The 19212-nt window shown below is 35.5% G+C and overlaps 1 protein-coding gene and 1 pseudogene across 1 annotated transcript in view; one reads left to right on the plus strand and one right to left on the minus strand.

The window, feature by feature from the left end:
* Nucleotides 1-19212, plus strand: part of CUBN (cubilin) — a 258922-nt gene that overhangs the window by 38496 nt on the left and 201214 nt on the right. Inside the window, exons 18-22 of the mRNA XM_041765335.1 lie at nucleotides 5989-6133; nucleotides 6361-6539; nucleotides 8940-9105; nucleotides 9447-9663; nucleotides 13292-13422. Of these exons, the coding sequence (XP_041621269.1) occupies nucleotides 5989-6133; nucleotides 6361-6539; nucleotides 8940-9105; nucleotides 9447-9663; nucleotides 13292-13422 (838 nt within the window). The remainder of the gene's footprint in view (nucleotides 1-5988; nucleotides 6134-6360; nucleotides 6540-8939; nucleotides 9106-9446; nucleotides 9664-13291; nucleotides 13423-19212) is intronic.
* LOC121496750 lies at nucleotides 9679-12087 on the minus strand (annotated as a pseudogene).

A 19212-nucleotide genomic window follows, 5' to 3' on the forward strand; every position in this document is an offset into this window, starting at 1 on the left:
CAGGTGCCCCAAGGAAATAATTTTTTATCCCTGTGTGACTTCTCTCATCTCTTATCCCTCACCATTCTTATTTGAAGTGGGGCCACCCACATCCCCTTCCTTTGTGCTCAGATTAACGCAAGACTAGTCTGCAAGATCAAGTCTTTATTGAGCTAAGGGACATTTTAACCTGAAGCTCGCTTCACAGTAAGCAATGTTAAACTCTGCTGCATGGGAGGGTCCTGTCTTTAGCTCTTGGTTGGACCAAGCCTATGTGCCAGCATATTTGGTTTGTTTTGAATTAAAGTTTAATACTTTAAATAGATTTTTAGAATTGTTATATAAAAACAAATCTGGATACATAGCAGATACAAACAAATGAGCACATGCATTAAGATGTGGCTTTGAGACCTGATCCATTCCAGATGTTAAAGCTTACTGCTGACTGGGCTCTAGAGCTCACTCTTAAATTTCATATGAACTGTGTTTTTTTGGCCCTATTTATTTTAGCTTTCTCTACAGGAAATAGTTCCTTTGTAAGAATTCTGTTTTTTTTTTTGTTGTTGTTGTTGTTTTAATGAGTAGTTTCTCTTCAAGAACTAGTTCAATCTGATGAATACAAAACTCAGAAGCCATTTGGACTGTTTCATAGGCTAATTATTGTGGATCATAGGCTATATATTGCATCTCTGGGCCTGAAACAATCAGTGTTAGTGGGATAAATAAGGTGATCAATGAGAAATCTGGGCCTGGTCTGTAGAATACTGGAATTTTGAACTGGCCCTGGTCATTCCTTTGCAAATGTGATCCAGTGTAAAGAATGAATTTGATGCAATGCCTCTATCAGTGACTATGGTATGGCTTCACTTAACTAGTTAAGAAAAACTCCTTGTTATTATAAAATGGGTTTAAATACAAATCATCTTTCTGTAAGTTATGCTGCAATAACAGTCAGTAGCAATACAAGAAGTCTAAAACAATAAGAAACAAAGAAAATTTCTATGGCTTATAACAGTATACATTTATTCTTTGTTCATGTAAACATGTTGTTTTGAGGTCACTGGCAGTTCTGCTCACACTGTCCCATCTGTCTCTGGGACCCAGGCTCTTGATCCTATAAGAAAAGAAAATAAAAAATGGTTGAATCCTGCCGTGACTCTCAAGGCTCCTACCTGGAGATGGTGTATGGCTTCTGCCCACATTATGTTGGGCACAGCAAACACTATGGCCAAGAAAAGTTGATGGGAAGAATAAATATTAATTCTCCGTGGGAAGGCATTGTAAGTTGCATGGTAATGAGTGGAGATGTTAGACCCCCCCCCCCCCCTTTACAGGGAGGGATGTAAGTGATTAGGAAAAATAATACAGTCTATCCTAGTGCATAAGCACAAAAGAGAAAGGGTTTGCCGTTGTTGTTGTTGGGGAGGTGCAAATTCAGAAGTCCTATATATAGAATGTAGATTGGGCTGCAACAATATTTGAGATCACTTAGAGCATTTGATGAACTTTATTTGTCTCATTCAGAGGATTTGTGGTTAAGGTATTGTCATGTCCAGGATCCAGAGAGAATACAGGCTTTCAGATTTAATAAGGTTTCATTTCCACAGAGACAGAGAAATGCAGCCAAAATCAATTGTACCTTCGAGGTTTAGGGCCCCTGAGCCCTATAAGTTCCTCTTAAAACATTTGGACTGCAGCTGCCTTTCTCCTTGCTAAAATCCTTGAATTTCGTTAGTGAGGCCCTGGGGAATGGCCCACTTTAGCTTGCTCTGATGCTGTTTGGCTGTTTTTCTTCCTTCATGTCATCTAATGGGCAAAATGCAAAAGAGAGACTACAGTCTTAGCAGAGGAGTGTGAAGCCCTGGAGGATCAGAGAGGAGGGTAGTATCTTATTCTCTGTTTCAGGCTTCCTGGTTTCCAAGAACTAGTATGTTTGTGTCTCTAACAAAAATTGAACCATCATACCATGCCTTAAAATTAATGAGTCAACAAGCATTTGTCAAATACCTATTTGTGAAGTTCTATATTAGATGCTAAAGGCATTATAGATATTTTCTCCTCCCTCAAAGATTTGCTGTTTCAGTAGACAGATATCTAGCATAAATTTAAGACAGTATGTGAAATTCATGTTATAGCTCTTAGAAACTGGCTGTCGAGAGGTATGTGATTTTTTAAAGTCTGTGTAAGATTCTATCATATGGCTATACCATAATTTATTTAATCACTCTCCTATGATTAGAAATTGGAATATTTTCAATTCTTGTAATTATAGAGCAAATTTGATGTGAGTCCTTTGTGTCTTTGCCTGTATCTTGAATGATTTCTTTATGATAGAGTGTTAGAGTGAAGTTACTAGGTCCCAAACTGAATATTTTGAAGACTCCTGGTGCATACTGTCATATTATTTTCCAGAAATTTATATATCCCTCTACCAGCTATGGATGGGAGCAACTGTGTTACCATATCCCTGCCAGCTTTGAGTATCAGACTTTTAAAATCTTCCCTTTTTTGCTCATTTCCCTCAGCCTGGATAATCCTTCAAGTCTCAGTTTAAAGGTTATTTCCATGGAGAAATATTCCATACTCTCCGGTTTGAGTTCAGGGTTTTGGGGTGAAGTCAGTTTCCTTTAAGAACTTTTTATATTACCCCTTTTCTATTCTGAAATGAAATTCATAAATGATGTAACCTCAATACACATATAAAAATAAAGTTGGAAGTATATATTTAGGAGAAACAAAGTAAAAAATACATATTTATTTCATTATGTTATAAGCCCAGACATGCTACACATGAAGACAAAATGAAGGCTTAAGTTGTTTTCTCTTTGAATCACTGTGAATGCCACAATACAAACCCAGGCTGACGTGGCTGTGTAGGTTGGTAATACATTTTCTGAAATGGTTACCAACTCTTGTCAGATTTCCAGGAAAAAAAAAAGCGTGAAACTTCCTTTGATTTATATTCTACTTAAAATCTTAGAAAATTTAGTGTTTATTAAAATTGGGCAAAAATATTTTGAGTTTAGTACATAACATAGAGCTAGATTTTATATTTAATAATAGAACTGTCACTTATATGAGTATCACATGAGATATAGGAGAATTTTTGTATGTGACTATCTCTTATACTGCAGGGTGTTTAGTGTCTTTGGTCGCCAGCCACTAATTGCCAGTAATGCCTAACCACTACAGTGTTGATTAAAACAACCAAAAAGTCTTTTCAGGGATTTCCAAAATGTCTAGTTGTGATACTGATGGAGAACCACTGTGTTAAGTAATAATGTAGCCTCTTGTACTTTCCCAAACATGGTGCTCATGCTTTTGGAAAAATGTGCTTGCTTGTTGTAGGGTCCTTGTGAGCAGTCCACAGCGCTGTCACCCACACAGGTCTGGGCACTTACTGATACCTTGATAATGTTAGTTGAGAAAATGAATTAATATTTGGATAGCTAGATCTTCGAAAAATAATTCTACATAACAGGAGTAAGATCTATATTCATGAAATCATTCCTGATTTTGTGAGAAATCTCTAGCATTTTTCCTTTCAAAATCTCAAAAATTGCAATAGCTATTCTTTAGTTCACATTTTTTTTTAAAATTTCTAGACGTTTTTCCAAGGAATTCATACTATTGTTTCATCTATTTGCTTCAACAACCCCATGAGCCAGGCTAAGATTTGTAACTTGCTCAGAAGTGCATGGGCTTTGGCCAAGTCTTTGTGACTCCATAGACTGTGCTCATGGTCCTTATAAGATGTTGACTATTGATTTAAAACAGGTGGTCTTGGGGATCCCTGGGTGGCTTGGTGGTTTAGCACCTGCCATCGGCCCCGGGAGTGATCCTGAGTGCCGGGATTGAGTCCCTCATCGGGCTCCCTGCATGGGGCCTGATTCTCCCTCTGCCTGTGTCTCTGCCTCTCTCTCTCCCTCTGTGTCTCTCATGAATAAATAAATAAAATCTTAAAAAAATAAAATAAAACAGGTGGTCTTTATCGTATGAGGGAAATATTCCTTTGCTCCTAAATTTCTGAGTTTTGCTCTTTTTTTTTAAATTTTATTTATTTATTCATGAGAGACAGAGAGAGGCAGAGACACAGGCAGGGGGAGAAGCAGGCTCCATGCAGGGAGCCCGATATGGGACTCGATCCCGGGTCTCCAGGGTCAGGCTCTGGGTTGAAGGCAGCGCTAAACCACTGAGCCACCCAGGCTGCCCCTGAGTTTTGCTTTTAATAAAAAGAAATACTTTTTTTAATAAAAAAGAAATAATTTTCTTTAATAAAAAGAAATAATTTTTTTTTACATCTATGGAAATATATGGATCCATTGACAAGTGTAGTTTTTTTTTTTTAAAGATTTATTTATTTATTCATGAGAGACACAGAGGGAGAGAGAGAGGCAGAGACACAGGCAGAGGACGAAGCAGGCTCCTTGCAGGAGCCCGATGTGGGACTCCATCCCGGAACTCCAGCATCACGCCCTGAGTCAAAGGCAGATGCTCAACTGCTGAGCCACCCGGGCATGTAATGTAATTACATGAATGTAAATTGATGAATGTAATTTATAATTTCGAATAACCTTACATTATTCAAATTCTTATCTTTGTTTGGATCGTAAGCCTAATGATGAAGTAAATTTGTTTTTCTAGAACTGTGTTTGAGATTTTTATATCTATATAAATAGGTGAGATCAAGCCATAGTTTCATTGTATCATCTGTTGGAATTTAGTAAGATGGTTCTCAGAAAAATTAGTTGGAAGTTTCTTCAATGTTTGAGGGTGCCTTAGAACAAATTATCTATGGCAAATATTTGTTCCTTAAAAGTTTGAAATAATAGAGGAGCCTGTGTGACTGAGTTGGTTAGGTGTCAGACTCTTGATTTCCCCTCAGGTCATGATCTCGGGGTCATGAAATTGAGCCCCATTTCTGTCTCCATGCTTAACATGGAGTCTGCTGGAGTCTCAAGCAGACTCTCTCCCTCTTCTTTTCCCTCTGCCCCTCTTCCCAGTGTACATGCATGTTATTAAAAAATAAATAAATAAATAAATAAATAAAATCTTTTTTAAAAGTTTGAAATAATTGGTGAGGTAGAGGATATTCTGGGAGTTCTGGGGGGGTGGGAGGTAATTATTTGATAATGTTTTCAATTTTATCCATGGTTACTGTCTCTTCAGATTTTATCTTTCTTCTCCTTGAGATAATTTTAGTAATTTATATTTTTTCTGGAAATAGCCATTTCAAACATTGAGCTGTATCAGCATAGAGTTGTACAAAGAGTTATAATTCATATGAAATGAATGTGTCAGTATCTGTGTATTTGTAGCATTTTTCTCATTTTTGATTTGTGTATCTGTGTTTATTCTTTTTTAAAATTTTTGTCTTTATTTTATTTTATCTTTATTGACAAAGATGTATCTTAAATATCCCTATCCCTCAACTTACACACCCAAAACAATTCTTGAATGTATTCTTGAACTCAACTTTCTTTTGTATTTTATTTATTAGGTTTTACTTTTAGTTTTTTTTTATAATCTCTCATTTTAATACGTTTTCCCAATTTTTTTAAGTTGACTCTTTTAATTCTCTTTCTGTTATCTACTTTTCTGTCTCTTTCTTTCAACAATAAAAGCAGTTTAGTCTGTGACTTCCTTTGATTACAGATTTGGCTGAAACTTGCATGTCTTATTATATCATGTTCTCATATTTTGCTGTTTTCTAAATAATTCAAAATTGTAAATTTATCTTTGCTTTCACATTGTAGAAGTTATTAAGAGAATGTTTGATGAAATATTCTTATGCTTTGGATTTTATCTGGCTTAAGTTTGTTATTAATATTTAGTGTAATTATACTGTGCTCAAGATTGGCCCATTGATTACTTTCAAGTATAAATATGTAACTCAAATTAAATTATAACTTATTCTGAATCTGCCGTTTTTTTCATCTCCAAATAACCACCATTGCCAAGATTATTTTGTTGATTAGAGTAAAAGATCTATTTTATTTTTCTATTTAGGTCCGAGATGATAAAATCTTACTTGGAAAAGTGTGTGGCAATGAAACCCTCCCTCACATTAAATCCATTAGGAACCATATATGGATCAGGCTTAAAATAGATGCTTCTCTTGTAAGAGCTAGTTTCAGAGCTGTTTATCAAGTTGGTAAGAAAATTTATGCGTTAATTTTTAAGTGTCTAATTTGTCTGATTGTAACATTTTAATTTCTTGGAATAATTTAGTCATTTTATACCTTTTAGTGCCAAGGAAAAAATTCTACTAACCACAACACATTCCTTTATATTCCTATGCTGAACTAAACTTTGCAATAAAAGTAAAGGCAGGAATCATTTATCTCTGAACAAACACTACTATCATTTTCATATTCACAGCTTGTGGAGGAGAATTAACTGGAGAAGGAGTCATTCGCTCACCTTTTTATCCCAACGTGTATCCAGGAGAAAGAATCTGCAGGTGGACCATTCACCAGCCCCAAAGCCAAGTAGTTATTCTCAACTTCACTGCCTTTGGAATTGAAAGTTCTGCCCACTGTGATACAGATTATATTGAGGTAAGAGTAGAACATCTTTGAATATTTGTATTGGATTGAATATTATTTAAAACAGTATGTCATGTTATCCTTAGATCAGCTACATGAAACAACACTAGTTTGTAAAGACCAGTATCTCTTATAAATATAGATGCAAAAATCCTCAATAATATACTATCTAACTGAATTCAGCAGCATATAAAGAAGAATATGCACCATGACCAAGCAGGATTTATCCCAGGAATGCAAAGTTGGTATACATTAAAAAATCAACGAATGTAAAATAAAATAAAGGAAAAAAAAAAAAACCTCCCACATGATTAGCTCAATAGATGCAAAGAAAAGCATTTGACAAAATCTAACATCTTTTTGTGATAAAAACACTGAACAAACTAGGAATAGAAGGGAACATCCTTAATTTGAAAAAGGTCATCTATTAAAAAATCCACAACTAACATCATATTTAATGATGAAATACTAAATCCTTTTCCCTTATCATCAGTAAAAAGGCAAAGATGTCTGTTCTCACCACTTCTATTCAATATTATACTGGAAATTTTAGCTAGGGCAATTAAGCAAGGAAAGGAAAGAAAATACATTCAGGATGAAAAGGAAAGAGTAAAACTATCTCTCTTCAAAATTAACATGATTTTATCTATATATAAGATGTATAGAAAATCATAAGGAATCCACACATACATACGCACAAACTATTAGAAGGAATCCACACACGCAAACATATTCAGCATATTGTATGATATAAGATCAAACTATGAACGTCATTGCTTTTTCTGTACACCAACAGTGGACAATTTGAAAATGAAACCAAGGAGACAATGTCATTTACAATAGCATAAAAAAGAAATACACCAAGAAATACATCTTTAAAAAGATGTGTAAAATGTGTACTCCTGAAGCATTGTTAAAGGAAATTAAAGACCTAAAAACGTGGAAAGACATCCCATGTGTTCATGGATTAGAAGACTTAATGTTGTTCAGTTGGCAATACTCCCCAAGTGCATCTAAAGATTCCATTTAATCCTTATTAAAGTCCCAGCTGGCATGTTCTGCCGAAATTCACAAGCTGATTGTAAAATTCATATAGAAATGACAGAATAACCAAAGCAGTTTTGGAAAGGAAGAGCCAAGTTGGAAGACACACACTTAACCAATTTCAAAACTTAGAACAAAGCTACAGTAATAAAGACAGTATGTTGAGTGAGGATAAAAATATGGAACAATGGAACAGAATTGAAAATTTAGAAATAAACCCATACCTTTACGGCCAACTGGTTCTTGAAAGGGCTCCAAGACATTTCGGTAGGAAAAAAATAGTATTTTCAGCACTATTTGATGAAAATGCAAAATTATGTAAGTAGGCCCTTTCCTTACACCACACACAGAAATTAACTAAAAATGGACAATAGACCTAAATATGGGAGCTAAAACAGTGAAACTTTTCAAAGAAAGCAACCTGTATATTTGTGACCTAGGTTAGGCAAAGCCCTCTAAGATAGGACACAGAGAACAAACAATAAAAGAAAAAATAGAAAATTGGACTTCATCAAAATTAAAAACAAATAATCTAATTTTTAAAGTGGGCAAAGAATCTAAATATATATTTATTCAAAGAAGATACACAAATAGCCAATAAGCACATGAGAAGATACTCAATATCACTAATCTTCAGTGAAATACAAATCAGACCATAATGAGATACTGCTTCACAAACAAGAATGGCTATAATCAAGAAGTCACAAAATAGGGAGTATTGGCAAGGGTATAGAGAAATTGGAAAATTTTTACACTTGTACACTACTAGTGAGCATATAAAATGATATAGCCACTTTGGAAAAAAGTTCCAAGTTCTACAAGAAGTTAAATATTTGATCCAGAAATTACCATTTATCTATCATTCGATCCAGCAATTCCACTCCTATGTGTATATCCAAAGGAAATGAAAATATATATCCACACAAAATATTTGCATTTAAGTGACTACAATCATTATTCTTGGTAGACAAAACATAGAAAAAATATAAATATCCACCAATTGATGAATGGATTATTAAAATGTAGCGTATCCATACAGTGGTATATTATATAGCACTAAAAAAGAATGAAGAGATGACATGTTACATGGATGAATTTTGAAAACTGGTTAAATTAAATCACACAAGACCATGTAGTGTGTGATTTTATTTATTTGAAATACCCAGCATTGACAATCTGAGCTTGGAGTTTGAGGGAAATGAGGAATGACTGCTAAGGGGTATGGAATTTCTTTAGAGGTGACTAAAATTTATTTTTATGAGATTGATAAAAAAATTTCAGAAATAATTATTCTTAAAAGCAGTTTTCCAAAATAATATTTAACAAAATAAACTTGAATATATTCCCCCCCCCCCTTTTTTCTCTTAGATTGGTAGCAGTTCCATTTTGGGTTCTCCTGAAAATAAAAAATATTGTGGCACAGACATACCTTTGTTTATAACATCTGTGTACAATTTTCTTTATGTCATATTCGTGAAAAGTTCTTCTACTGAAAATCATGGTTTCATGGCTAAATTCAGTGCTGCAGATTTGGGTAAGATATTGACATTTTCCTGCTTTGCCTCTTAACAGAAAAAGTAAATAGCAGAAGTAAATAATTATAGAAAATTCATCTACACTCTGTAGATGTGTAGCTATCTACATTGTAAAAATTTTAAAATACACTCAAAGGCAAAGAAAAAATATATTTCCTAGTCAGTACATATTAAGAGTTAACTGATTTTTATTAATAAGAGAAAAAGATTATCTTACGTGGCATATGAGGAACATTTATCTTTTTCAGCTTTTAAGAGGTTATGATCAGATTACTTTATTTTGAATTCTAGGTAGCTTATTGGTTAGTTGTTCTAATAATTATTATTTTTGTTTTAACAGCATGTGGAGAAATTCTTACAGAGTCAACAGGAATCATTCAAAGTCCTGGCCATCCAAATATCTACCCTCATGGGATCAACTGTACCTGGCATATATTAGTCCAACCTGGCCACCTAATTCATTTGATATTCAGGAAATTTCATCTGGAGTTTCATTACAATTGCACAAATGACTATTTGGAAGTTTATGACACTGGTTCTAATACATATCTTGGGAGGTAAAAATTTTTGTTTTTATTTTTATAAAAAAAATAAAAACTTCCTGCTTTCTTGCTTTCCTACTGCAGTGAAGGATGTTAAAAACTACCATGTTGTATTTTAAAAACCAGATGAGATCTTCACCTTCTTCAAAGACCATTTCTACATCACTACCGACAACTCTATAGTCTTGGTCTTCAGTAATTAAGTTTTGACCTATGTGTATACCCATGAAGGCATTACCAAAATCAAGATATTATACATATCCATTACTCCTAAAACCTTCTTTCTTCCTATCATAATTCCTCCCTTCTCATCCCATCCCCAGGAAGCCACCAATCTTTTTTATTGCTATAAATTAGTTTGTATATTCTGGAATTATATGAAAAATGGAATTATACTATATGTACTCTTTTTTGGTCTGGCTTTTCTTAGCATAATCTTTTGTTGTTGTTGAGCTTCTTGGATCTTAGGATATATAGAGTTTCATCAAATTGAAAATTTTTTGGCCATTAATTCTTGAAATGCTTTTTCTGTCTCTTTTTCCCTTTGGGGACTCTGATTACAGGTATCTTAGGTCATTTGAGATTGTCCCACAGCTCATTGATGAACTCGGCTCATTTGATTTTGAGTTTTTGTTCTGCATTTCATTTTGGAAAGTTTCTATCACTGTGTATTCTAGTGCACTAATCTTTTCTTCTGCAAAGTCTATTCTGCTATAAGTCCTACAAAGTCTATTTTAATCTTAGACATTATAGTTTTCATTTCTAGAAGTTCAATTTGGGCCATCTTTTATATCTTCCATGTCTCTGCGCATTAATTTTTTTCCCTTAGCTTCTTAAATCTGTTTTTTTTTTTCTTAAATCTCTTGGGGTTTTTTTTGTTGTTGTTGTTCTTTTTTTTTTTGTTTTTTTTGTTTTTTACAACCTGAGGTCTTTCATTTTCTTTACATTTATCATGCCATGATTCATAGGGAGTGGGTTCCAGCAGTTCAGGCTCCTTTCCATTGGTTCTCAGAAAGTGTGCTTCTCTGGGTTGGGCAGGCTGGCACTTCAGTTGGACCCAAGTACCTTTCTTTTTGGCTTCCTTTTTTTTCTGATCATTTTCCTTCGGACGCTTCAGGAAGCTATCTCGGCTCTTTGAGTGTTTAATCTGCTCAATGTGGACATTAATTCTCTTGGCAAGAATCTTGCCCTTAACTTGTTTGTTTACAACAATGCCAAGAGCATGCTGAGTAACATTGTAGATTCTTCCAGTTTTGCCATGGTAACATTTGTGGGGCATTCCTTTTTAAACAGTGTCCATTCCCTTGATGTCCACAATATCATCTTTTTCATAGATCCGCATGTATGTGGCCAAAGGAACAACTCCATGTTTTCTAAAAGGCCTAGAGAACATATAGCGGGTACCTCTCCTTTTTCCCTTTGTGCTGGTCATTTTGGCGAATTACTGAAAGATGGTAGTTCCCGCCGAAAGGACTTTTTAATGTTTTTTTATCTGCTAATTCAATCATCTGTGTTATTTCTTGGTGTGTTCTGATTAATTAATTTTTCTTCTCACTATGGGTTCTACTTTCCTTCTTTTCATGCCTGGTAATATTTGATAGGACGCCAGACATTTTCAATTCTGTGTTTTTGTACACTGGACGTTATTGCATTCCTCTATGTATTTTTGAGCTTTGTGGGTTTTTTATTTAATTTCTAGTGAGTGAACATACAGCAAAATAGTAGTTTCAGATGTACAATGTAGTGATTCAAAACTTCCATGCAACACCTGTGTCATCGCAAGTGTACTCCTTAATTCCCATCACCTGTTTAATTCATTCCCCTTCCCCCTCTCCCTTTCTGGTAATCATCAGTTTATTTGCCATAATTCAGTGTCTGTTTCTTGGTTTGTCTCTCTCCCTTTCTCTTTCTCTCTTTTTCCCTTTGTTCATTTGTTTCTTAAATTCCACATATATTGAGCTTTGCTTTGGAAAGCGTTGTTCTGGGCAGCCGGGGTGGCGCAGCGGTTTAGCGCCGCCTGCAGCCCGGGGTGTGAGCCTGGAGACTCGGGATCGAATCCCACATTGGGCTTCCTGCATGGAGCTTGCTTCTCCCTCTGCCCGTGTCTCTGCCTCTCTCTCTCTGAATAAAAAATTAAAAAAAGAAAAAGTGTTGTTACTTGGAAACAGCTTGATCATTTCCAGTTTTGCCTTCAAACTCATTTATTGTCTCTGAAGAATCATTGTCCTTCATTGCTTGGTATCTAGTATCTTGAGACCCACTGCTTTATACATCTTTGTCCAGATTTTCAGTTGTTTCAGGTGAAAAGTTATATCCAGCCACTGTTTTACATCTTTGTTGGAAATGGGTGTCTCTCAATTTCCTTTTTATTTCTTCTTACATTTCTTTAAAAAAAAAAGATTATTTATTTGAGAGAGAGACAGAGATAGTGACAGAGATAGCCTGAGAGAGTAGCAGCAGGGAGGAGAGGGAAAAGCAGGATCTCTGCTGAGCAAGGAGTCTGATGCAGGGTTTGATCCCAGGCCCTGGGATCATGACCTGAGCCAAAGGCAAGTAGTTAACCAACTGAGCCCTTCCTTCTTACATTTCATTTTCTTTTTTCTCATTTTAAACATTTTCCCTTTATTCATTATTTTCTTAAATGTATTTCTTCTCCTAGTTTTATCCTCACTCTTTATGTTTTCTTATTCTTAATCTTTCATTTTTAAAACTTTCTTTTTCTGAGTAAAATTTAGCAAAAATTTAACATGGCTTGGTAACCAAACTTTTACTTCTGCATAGGCCATCTGTTTAAAGATAATAGAGTCCACCTCTATAGGGCTCACTATTCTAGGTACTGTTCTAAACCCCTTATAAGGGGAGGAGGGCAGGGGGTGGGGGTGAATGGGTGACTTGCACTGAGGGGGGCACTTGACAGGATGAGCACTGCGTGTTATTCTGTATGTTGGCAAATTGAACACCAATAAAAAATAAATGTATTATTAAAAAATAAAATAAAATAAAATCTGAACTTTAAAAAAACACTAAAAACCAATGAAAAGTACAATGAGTGGATTGTATGGTATGTGAATTTTGCATCAATAAAATTAAAATTTTTACATAATAAATGAAAAAAATAAACCCCGTATATACAGTATGCTAACTCATAAAATTCTCAGAATAACCCTATGAAGTAAAGTCCTTTCATGATCCCCATTTTAGAGATGAGAAAACTGAGGCATTGAACTGAGTGATCCGCTCAAAGCCATAATGCCTCCAAGTGATAGAATTGACTCTAGAGGTTGTGATCCATGAGTTTATGGTATATGTTTTCCTTTTATTATGTAAGTTTATTTTATTTTTATTAATAAATTCATTAATATGCTATATGGTGACTTAATAGAGTCAACAATTTCTTATTTCATTAAACTTCTTATGCATGACAAGCCACACAGCTGGGTACACACATATAACCATTTCAGGGAAGTAATCATAAATAGGATGATCTTCAGCAACTTTGTAAATGTTTCGTGCCTGAAATATATTTATTTTTAAAGGTTAATAGGGTATATTATTATTTTATTTTACATGTCTTAATTTTTAGTATATCATTTCAAGTATACTAAAAGTTTTTAAATCTGTGTTCTTTCTTGGTTTCAAACAGATATTGTGGGAAATCAATCCCACCCTCTCTTACCAGTAGTACCAACTCATTAAAGCTTATATTTGTGGCTGACTCTGACCTCGCTTATGAAGGCTTTTTAATAAACTATGAAGCAACTGATGCATCATCAGGTAACAGAACAACATTGTATACTTGGTTTCGCTCACTCCATTACAAAATAGTACTATGAGAATACTCCATCCCCAAACTCATGGCACATGGACACAATGAAGGCTAATTCAGAAAAGAGTGTAGTGACTTCAGTGCCTCCATATTAAAAATAATGATTAGATCAGAGTATTGTATCAATGCTAAATATTCTAATTAAAATAATTACATCGTGCTCTGTAAGAGAATGCTTTTGTTCTTAGGAATGGCACATTGATGTTTTTAGGAGTAAAAACATGTCATGTCTCCAAAATATTCTCAATTGGTTCAGATAACTGAATGAGTAAGTTAGAGAAAGAGACAGACATAAAGCAATGAGGGAAAAATACAAATAAGTAGTAAATCTAGGAAAAGAGAATTTGGGAGCTAGTTCTTACAACTTTTCAAGTTTAAAAATCTTTCAAAATGAAAAATTACATATGAGACTAAATACTAATTTTAAAAAATTAGAGGAAGATTCCCTAGATGCTTATATTTTAAAGCTCCTACTCCCATAAATAAGTAAATAAATAAATAAATATTTAAAAACTTCCACTTAGAATCCCTCCCCAGTTTCTCATTTATTTCTTTCAGAGTGGCTGGCCACTATTCTTTATTTCATAAAAACTGCTGTTCTCTGGTAGTTCAAGTTCTATGTGTGGGTAGTATAGTTTTAGATTTCTCCAAAATCCTGAGTGTGAGTGAAGCGTATACTATTCTTTCCTGAGGGCCGCTTTCTAGGAGATGTTTTATTATCCAGCTAAAGCACATGGGAAATTGAATCCCCAGCAATCATTGTACTTTATGTTAAACGATTGATGTAGTCACTGGACTTTGTCCAGGTGTTCAACATCCAATGACCAAAATTGGCTCTTTAAGAAATTACAGTGTGCACACAATTTTCCATACTTCTGTAGTTTTATCTGCCTCATAGATTTGGCCCAAACCACGCTGAATACTAAGATTAGGATTTGGAGCAAGTCCCTTGAACAGTTTGGGCCACAGTTTTCTCATCTATAAAATTAAGGAGTTGGATTTGATAACCCCTGAGATGTCTTCTGGCTCAAATCAACCATGAGCACAAGTTTAATTTGCTGCATGAATAAATTAGCTGTGTCTTAGATAGCATACAAGGCTGGTGGGGACTGCTGGAAATATTATGGAAATCTTCATAACAATGTGCAAAGTAAGACATAGCACTGTGATGACTAACACAGCGCCACTAATACCACACTAGCTTACAAGGCAGTAGCAAGTACAGTAAGAACCACAGGAACCAAAATCATCTGGCAGGGAGGATATTCAAGTTAAATTTTAATTTAAAAAAAGGTTTTCAGAAAGACAAAATACAGATAAAGAAAGTTGAGAGAAAGGAAGGAAGCAATCTGGAGAGAAAAAGAAGCTGATAAAGAAAAACAACTTGGGGCGTCTGGGTAGCATAGTCAGTTCTGCTTTTGGCTCAGGTCATGATCTCAGAGTCTTGGGATCTAGCCTGGCATAGTCATTGGGCTCCCTGCTCTCCCCTCTCCCTGCTCATGCTCTTTTTCTCTCTCTCACATAAATGAAATAAATAAATAAAAAGAAAGACAACACAAGAAAGATATTTGACAAAAAGAGGAGGGAACCCTGAGATGGCAAACTCAAAAGACTCTTCGATCTGCCTCCCTGGATGATAATCATTACTTTGGCCTCTGTCTGGTCCAGACAAGGGAGTGTTTGCTTTCTGACCTTGGCTAAGCCGGGTTGACCACTGTGCTCCTGCCCTTCACTGGGTGAACTCATCATTCTGACTATTAGTCAGATATTGTAAACAGCAATCAGATGATGGACCCAGGAAGCCATATGGCACACTCAACTTACCATTTTGAAGCCTGTCTCAGTTTCCTATTGGGCAGAATGTGAGTGGCTGGCTGTCGTGAATTGTTGAGGGTGACCATGAGGACTGCTGATGGGGGCGGGGAGACTGGTGTAGGGATTGTGCTAGTGACTGCCAGCCAGTGGGCTCCAGGCAGCATGAGTCCTAGGGAGCTGCCCACCTGGAAATAGGAGGTGTTGGGTTGCATTCTTTTCAGTTGCCACTTTATTTTTTTGTATTTTCTGCAGAAAACAGTAACAGGAAAAAAAAACCCAAAGGAAGCTTAATCATTGGCCCTCATCCTATTTTATTGCTCTAGCAGAAGTTATTTTCAGAGCAATAATGGCAATATTCAGTTGGTGATTTCTAGTTCACAGCAGGTGTGAGGTTCTCTGCTGAAGTCTTTCCTGTCTTTATCTGATAAAGGTTAAATTTCCTGACTTGAATCCAGTTACTTTCCCATCTGTATTTCATGCCATGGGGCTATGATGTCAGCTCCCAAATATGTGTTTGGGAGGAAAGAGATCGGTTGGTTTCTGGTCATTACTTTGACTCTCTCCCTCATCACTGTTTCTGTCTGTGTCCAGATGTGCCTGGGATAGAGACGAAAAACTAACAAGTAAAATGTTTTTGGGTAGAAATTCTGAAGAATGTTTTTGTAACATTATGAGAGTAGCTTTTAAATGTTTACTTATTTAAAGTACCAAATATTTGAAATTTGGAAGAATATAGTTGATTAGCTAGCTAACTTTACTAATTTAAATTGTAATTTTATACTCTGCTAGCATCTCCTGCATATGCATTAAAATAATCTTACCAAGAGAAGACTTTAAAGTTATAAGAAAGAACAGAGAAGTGCTCTTGATGCCTTTCTACTTTAATATTAGACAAAAATCCATATAACACTTAGTCCAATGTTTTCATTGAAACATTCATGCCTCATTAGTGGATCATGAAGTTAACTTACTAGGTTGCTATCTGCTTTTGTTCAAAGTATGGAACAGAATAGAAAGGAATGGAATAGAAAGTATCAGTTTATCATACAAAGTTTGGTGTTGCCTCATGAAACCTGTTTGCAATATCCACGTGTGTGCATGATTGATGTAAATGTATTTTTATGGTGTGTCAGAAAGTTCAAAACACAAATCCAGTATAATCATTTATTTTTTTAATGAGGGGAAGCAAAGAGGATGATTGGAGTTTCCTCTCAAGAATGCACAGCTAGTTGGTTTAGAAGCTAAACCAAAATAATCCAGTCCCAACATCTAATCCATTTGTTTCATCGTGTCCAGATGAGCCCTTGGAATTGCTTTAAATGAATTACACTTGGTGTGGCTGGTAACATTCAACTTTTAGTATGGAAGGACTCTAGTGAGTTTTTTCATATTTTCTGCAATTAAAGGTGGGGGAGAGTGCTCTACAGTTGCCTGGGAAATGGTCAGTAAGTGTCAGACCCACATCAAATACGGTTAAAAGTGGGCATTTGTGGGCTTTTCCAACCTCCCCATTCCCAGTTCAGAGTTCCCACTCTTACCCCATAGCCTATTTTTCAACAGTTGCCTGGAATGAGCCCAGAAGAGGCATCTAAGAGTGAGAAGTTAAGTGGTTACTGAACAGGCAAAAGAGGGTTTCTTTAGAAGAAGTGAATAGGGAGTACTGTTTATATCTTCAAACTTCAGTCCAGGAGAGCAGTGTTCTCAGTTCAGATCCAAATATGTTTAGGGTGAGTTTTCACCAATTCAAGTGGTTCTAAAAAAACTTTGCAGTTCTTTAGATATTCTGGAAGTTAAGTCCCAGCACATAAGTTGCTATAGAACTACAAATGAGATGTAATGGGGAATTAGACTATACCTGGTCATGCTGGTACTTTCCATGCTACAGAAAGGCTGATGGTGAAGTCACAAATTTGGGTTCTAGGCCAACCTTGACAGTACCTTGGAAAGTTCCAAGCTCCCTCGTTCTTTCCATCCACCTTGAATTCTGTATTTTCCACTATGAAATATTCAGATATTTTCCCTCTGGGAAAGGTGTTTAGTCTATTGATCTTTTAAAGATTTACTTTCTCATTGATCAGTATGTTCTCATATCTTTGTATATATGGGTATCCCAGCACTTTACAGCTCAGTAGATTTGTCTTATTTAATTTATTACATTTCTTCATCCTTAGAATGAATGTGCTAGATGAAAAATTTGTAATATTCCTGGTCTTCTGCTCACCTTCATTTCTAGATTGATATGTCCTGCATGGAGAAAGCAGGGATTGTTAAAGAGCACAGGATTTGGAAGAGGGACGACATGGGTTTGAGTTTTATCTCTGTCATGTCTGAACTAAGTGATGTTCAGAACTTAACCTGCAGGAGTCTCAGATTGCTTGTCTATACCTCTCTAAAAAGTGGACATTGTGATACATAGCTGTTTTACATAGGAAAGATTAAATGAGACATTCTATGTGAAAATTACCTAGTAGCTGTAAAGCACCATAACTGGTCCAGCTTTAAACTGGAATTACTGGAGTCCAAGTACAATTTCACAATAGCTGTGTTGGTAAGTTAGCTTATATTCATATTCATTTCAATTAGTACCCTGTTAGGGAAATGAAAAAGCCATGGCCATGATTGCCTAGCAGCAAATTGTGGCAAAATGTTTGATTTTGGTTAAGGAAGTTCCTTTTTTCCTAAAAGAGAAACTGAACCTCAAATTTTATCTTCCCTGAAGTCCTCACTCTGAATAATGTTAACCAAACATGTCAGTCGAAGCAGGTGATAGTTCCTGGGTTGACTACTTATTTAGTATATTTTTAGAAAGTCTGAGGTCATATGGATTCATACAGACACAGAAGTCTCATAAATGATTTCAGGAAGCATCACCTATAGATTGATCCCTAATATAATTGGATAATCATTTAAGATATCTCAGATGGCAAAGCAGGGAGGTAGTGGAGGAGTTACCCACAATCTAGGGTCTCCCAAAGTGATACATTCCTCTGCTACAGGATCAGTTCATCCTCTTTCTGTCTCCTGGATTGTAGGGGAGTGTTATCTATGTTTAGAATTTTCCTTTTTGATAATGAACTGAATGCTATGTTATTAAAACTTACTTGAAAATGCTTAGTAGAGGCAGAGAACCATTTTTAGACAAATAATAGTTCTGTGCTTTTGTAATGGTTCACAGAGGACATTTGTATATTTTCTCTTTTCTTTCTTTACTTCTTTTTGGTTCTTGTTGAAGTTGGTCAGAAAGAAAGATTATGTGAGGCCTGCTCATAGTTGCTTTTGATCCTCAGAGATGTGCTTTTTCATTGCTAGTTCAGTTGAATATACTGGATGGAAGAAATGTATTTTTCCCCTTCATCTCTTTGTAAATGTTAGACTACAATAAAAAAGGAAACTGCCATTGGATATAAAGAAATGGCATTTTTAGTGCTGTGTGGGTGGTTCAGTCAGTTAAGCGTCTAACTCTTGATTTTGGCTCAGGTCATGATTTCAGGGCTGTGAGATTGAGCTCCATGTCAGGTTTCATGCTGAATGTGGAGTCTGCTTTAGATTCTCTCTCCCTCTCTTTCTTCCCCTTCCCACCCCAACTCCCTCTCCCTTGAACATGAGAGCACATATATGTGCATGCTCTCTCTCTAATAAATAAATAAATAAAAGGTATTTTTATGTTTACATTTTGTATAGATATAATAAACATCAGGCAAAACATGAATTTCGTTTTGTGCAACTAGATCCAGTTTCAATTGTTTGTGCTTTATTGTGAAGCAGAAGAGAACACCAAACCCAAGCGTTAGTACATCTCAATATTAATATTATTCTAGAAAGAGCCATTTATGCTGTGAAGGGGAAAGAACAGAAATGATGTACAAACTTAGGTAATAGATAAGAGGAGTTACTAACGTCTCCAAAAATAGATGCAGTAAGTT

This window comes from Vulpes lagopus, chromosome 8, assembly GCF_018345385.1.
Source record: "Vulpes lagopus strain Blue_001 chromosome 8, ASM1834538v1, whole genome shotgun sequence".
In the NCBI taxonomy this organism is placed as follows: Eukaryota; Metazoa; Chordata; class Mammalia; order Carnivora; family Canidae; genus Vulpes; species Vulpes lagopus.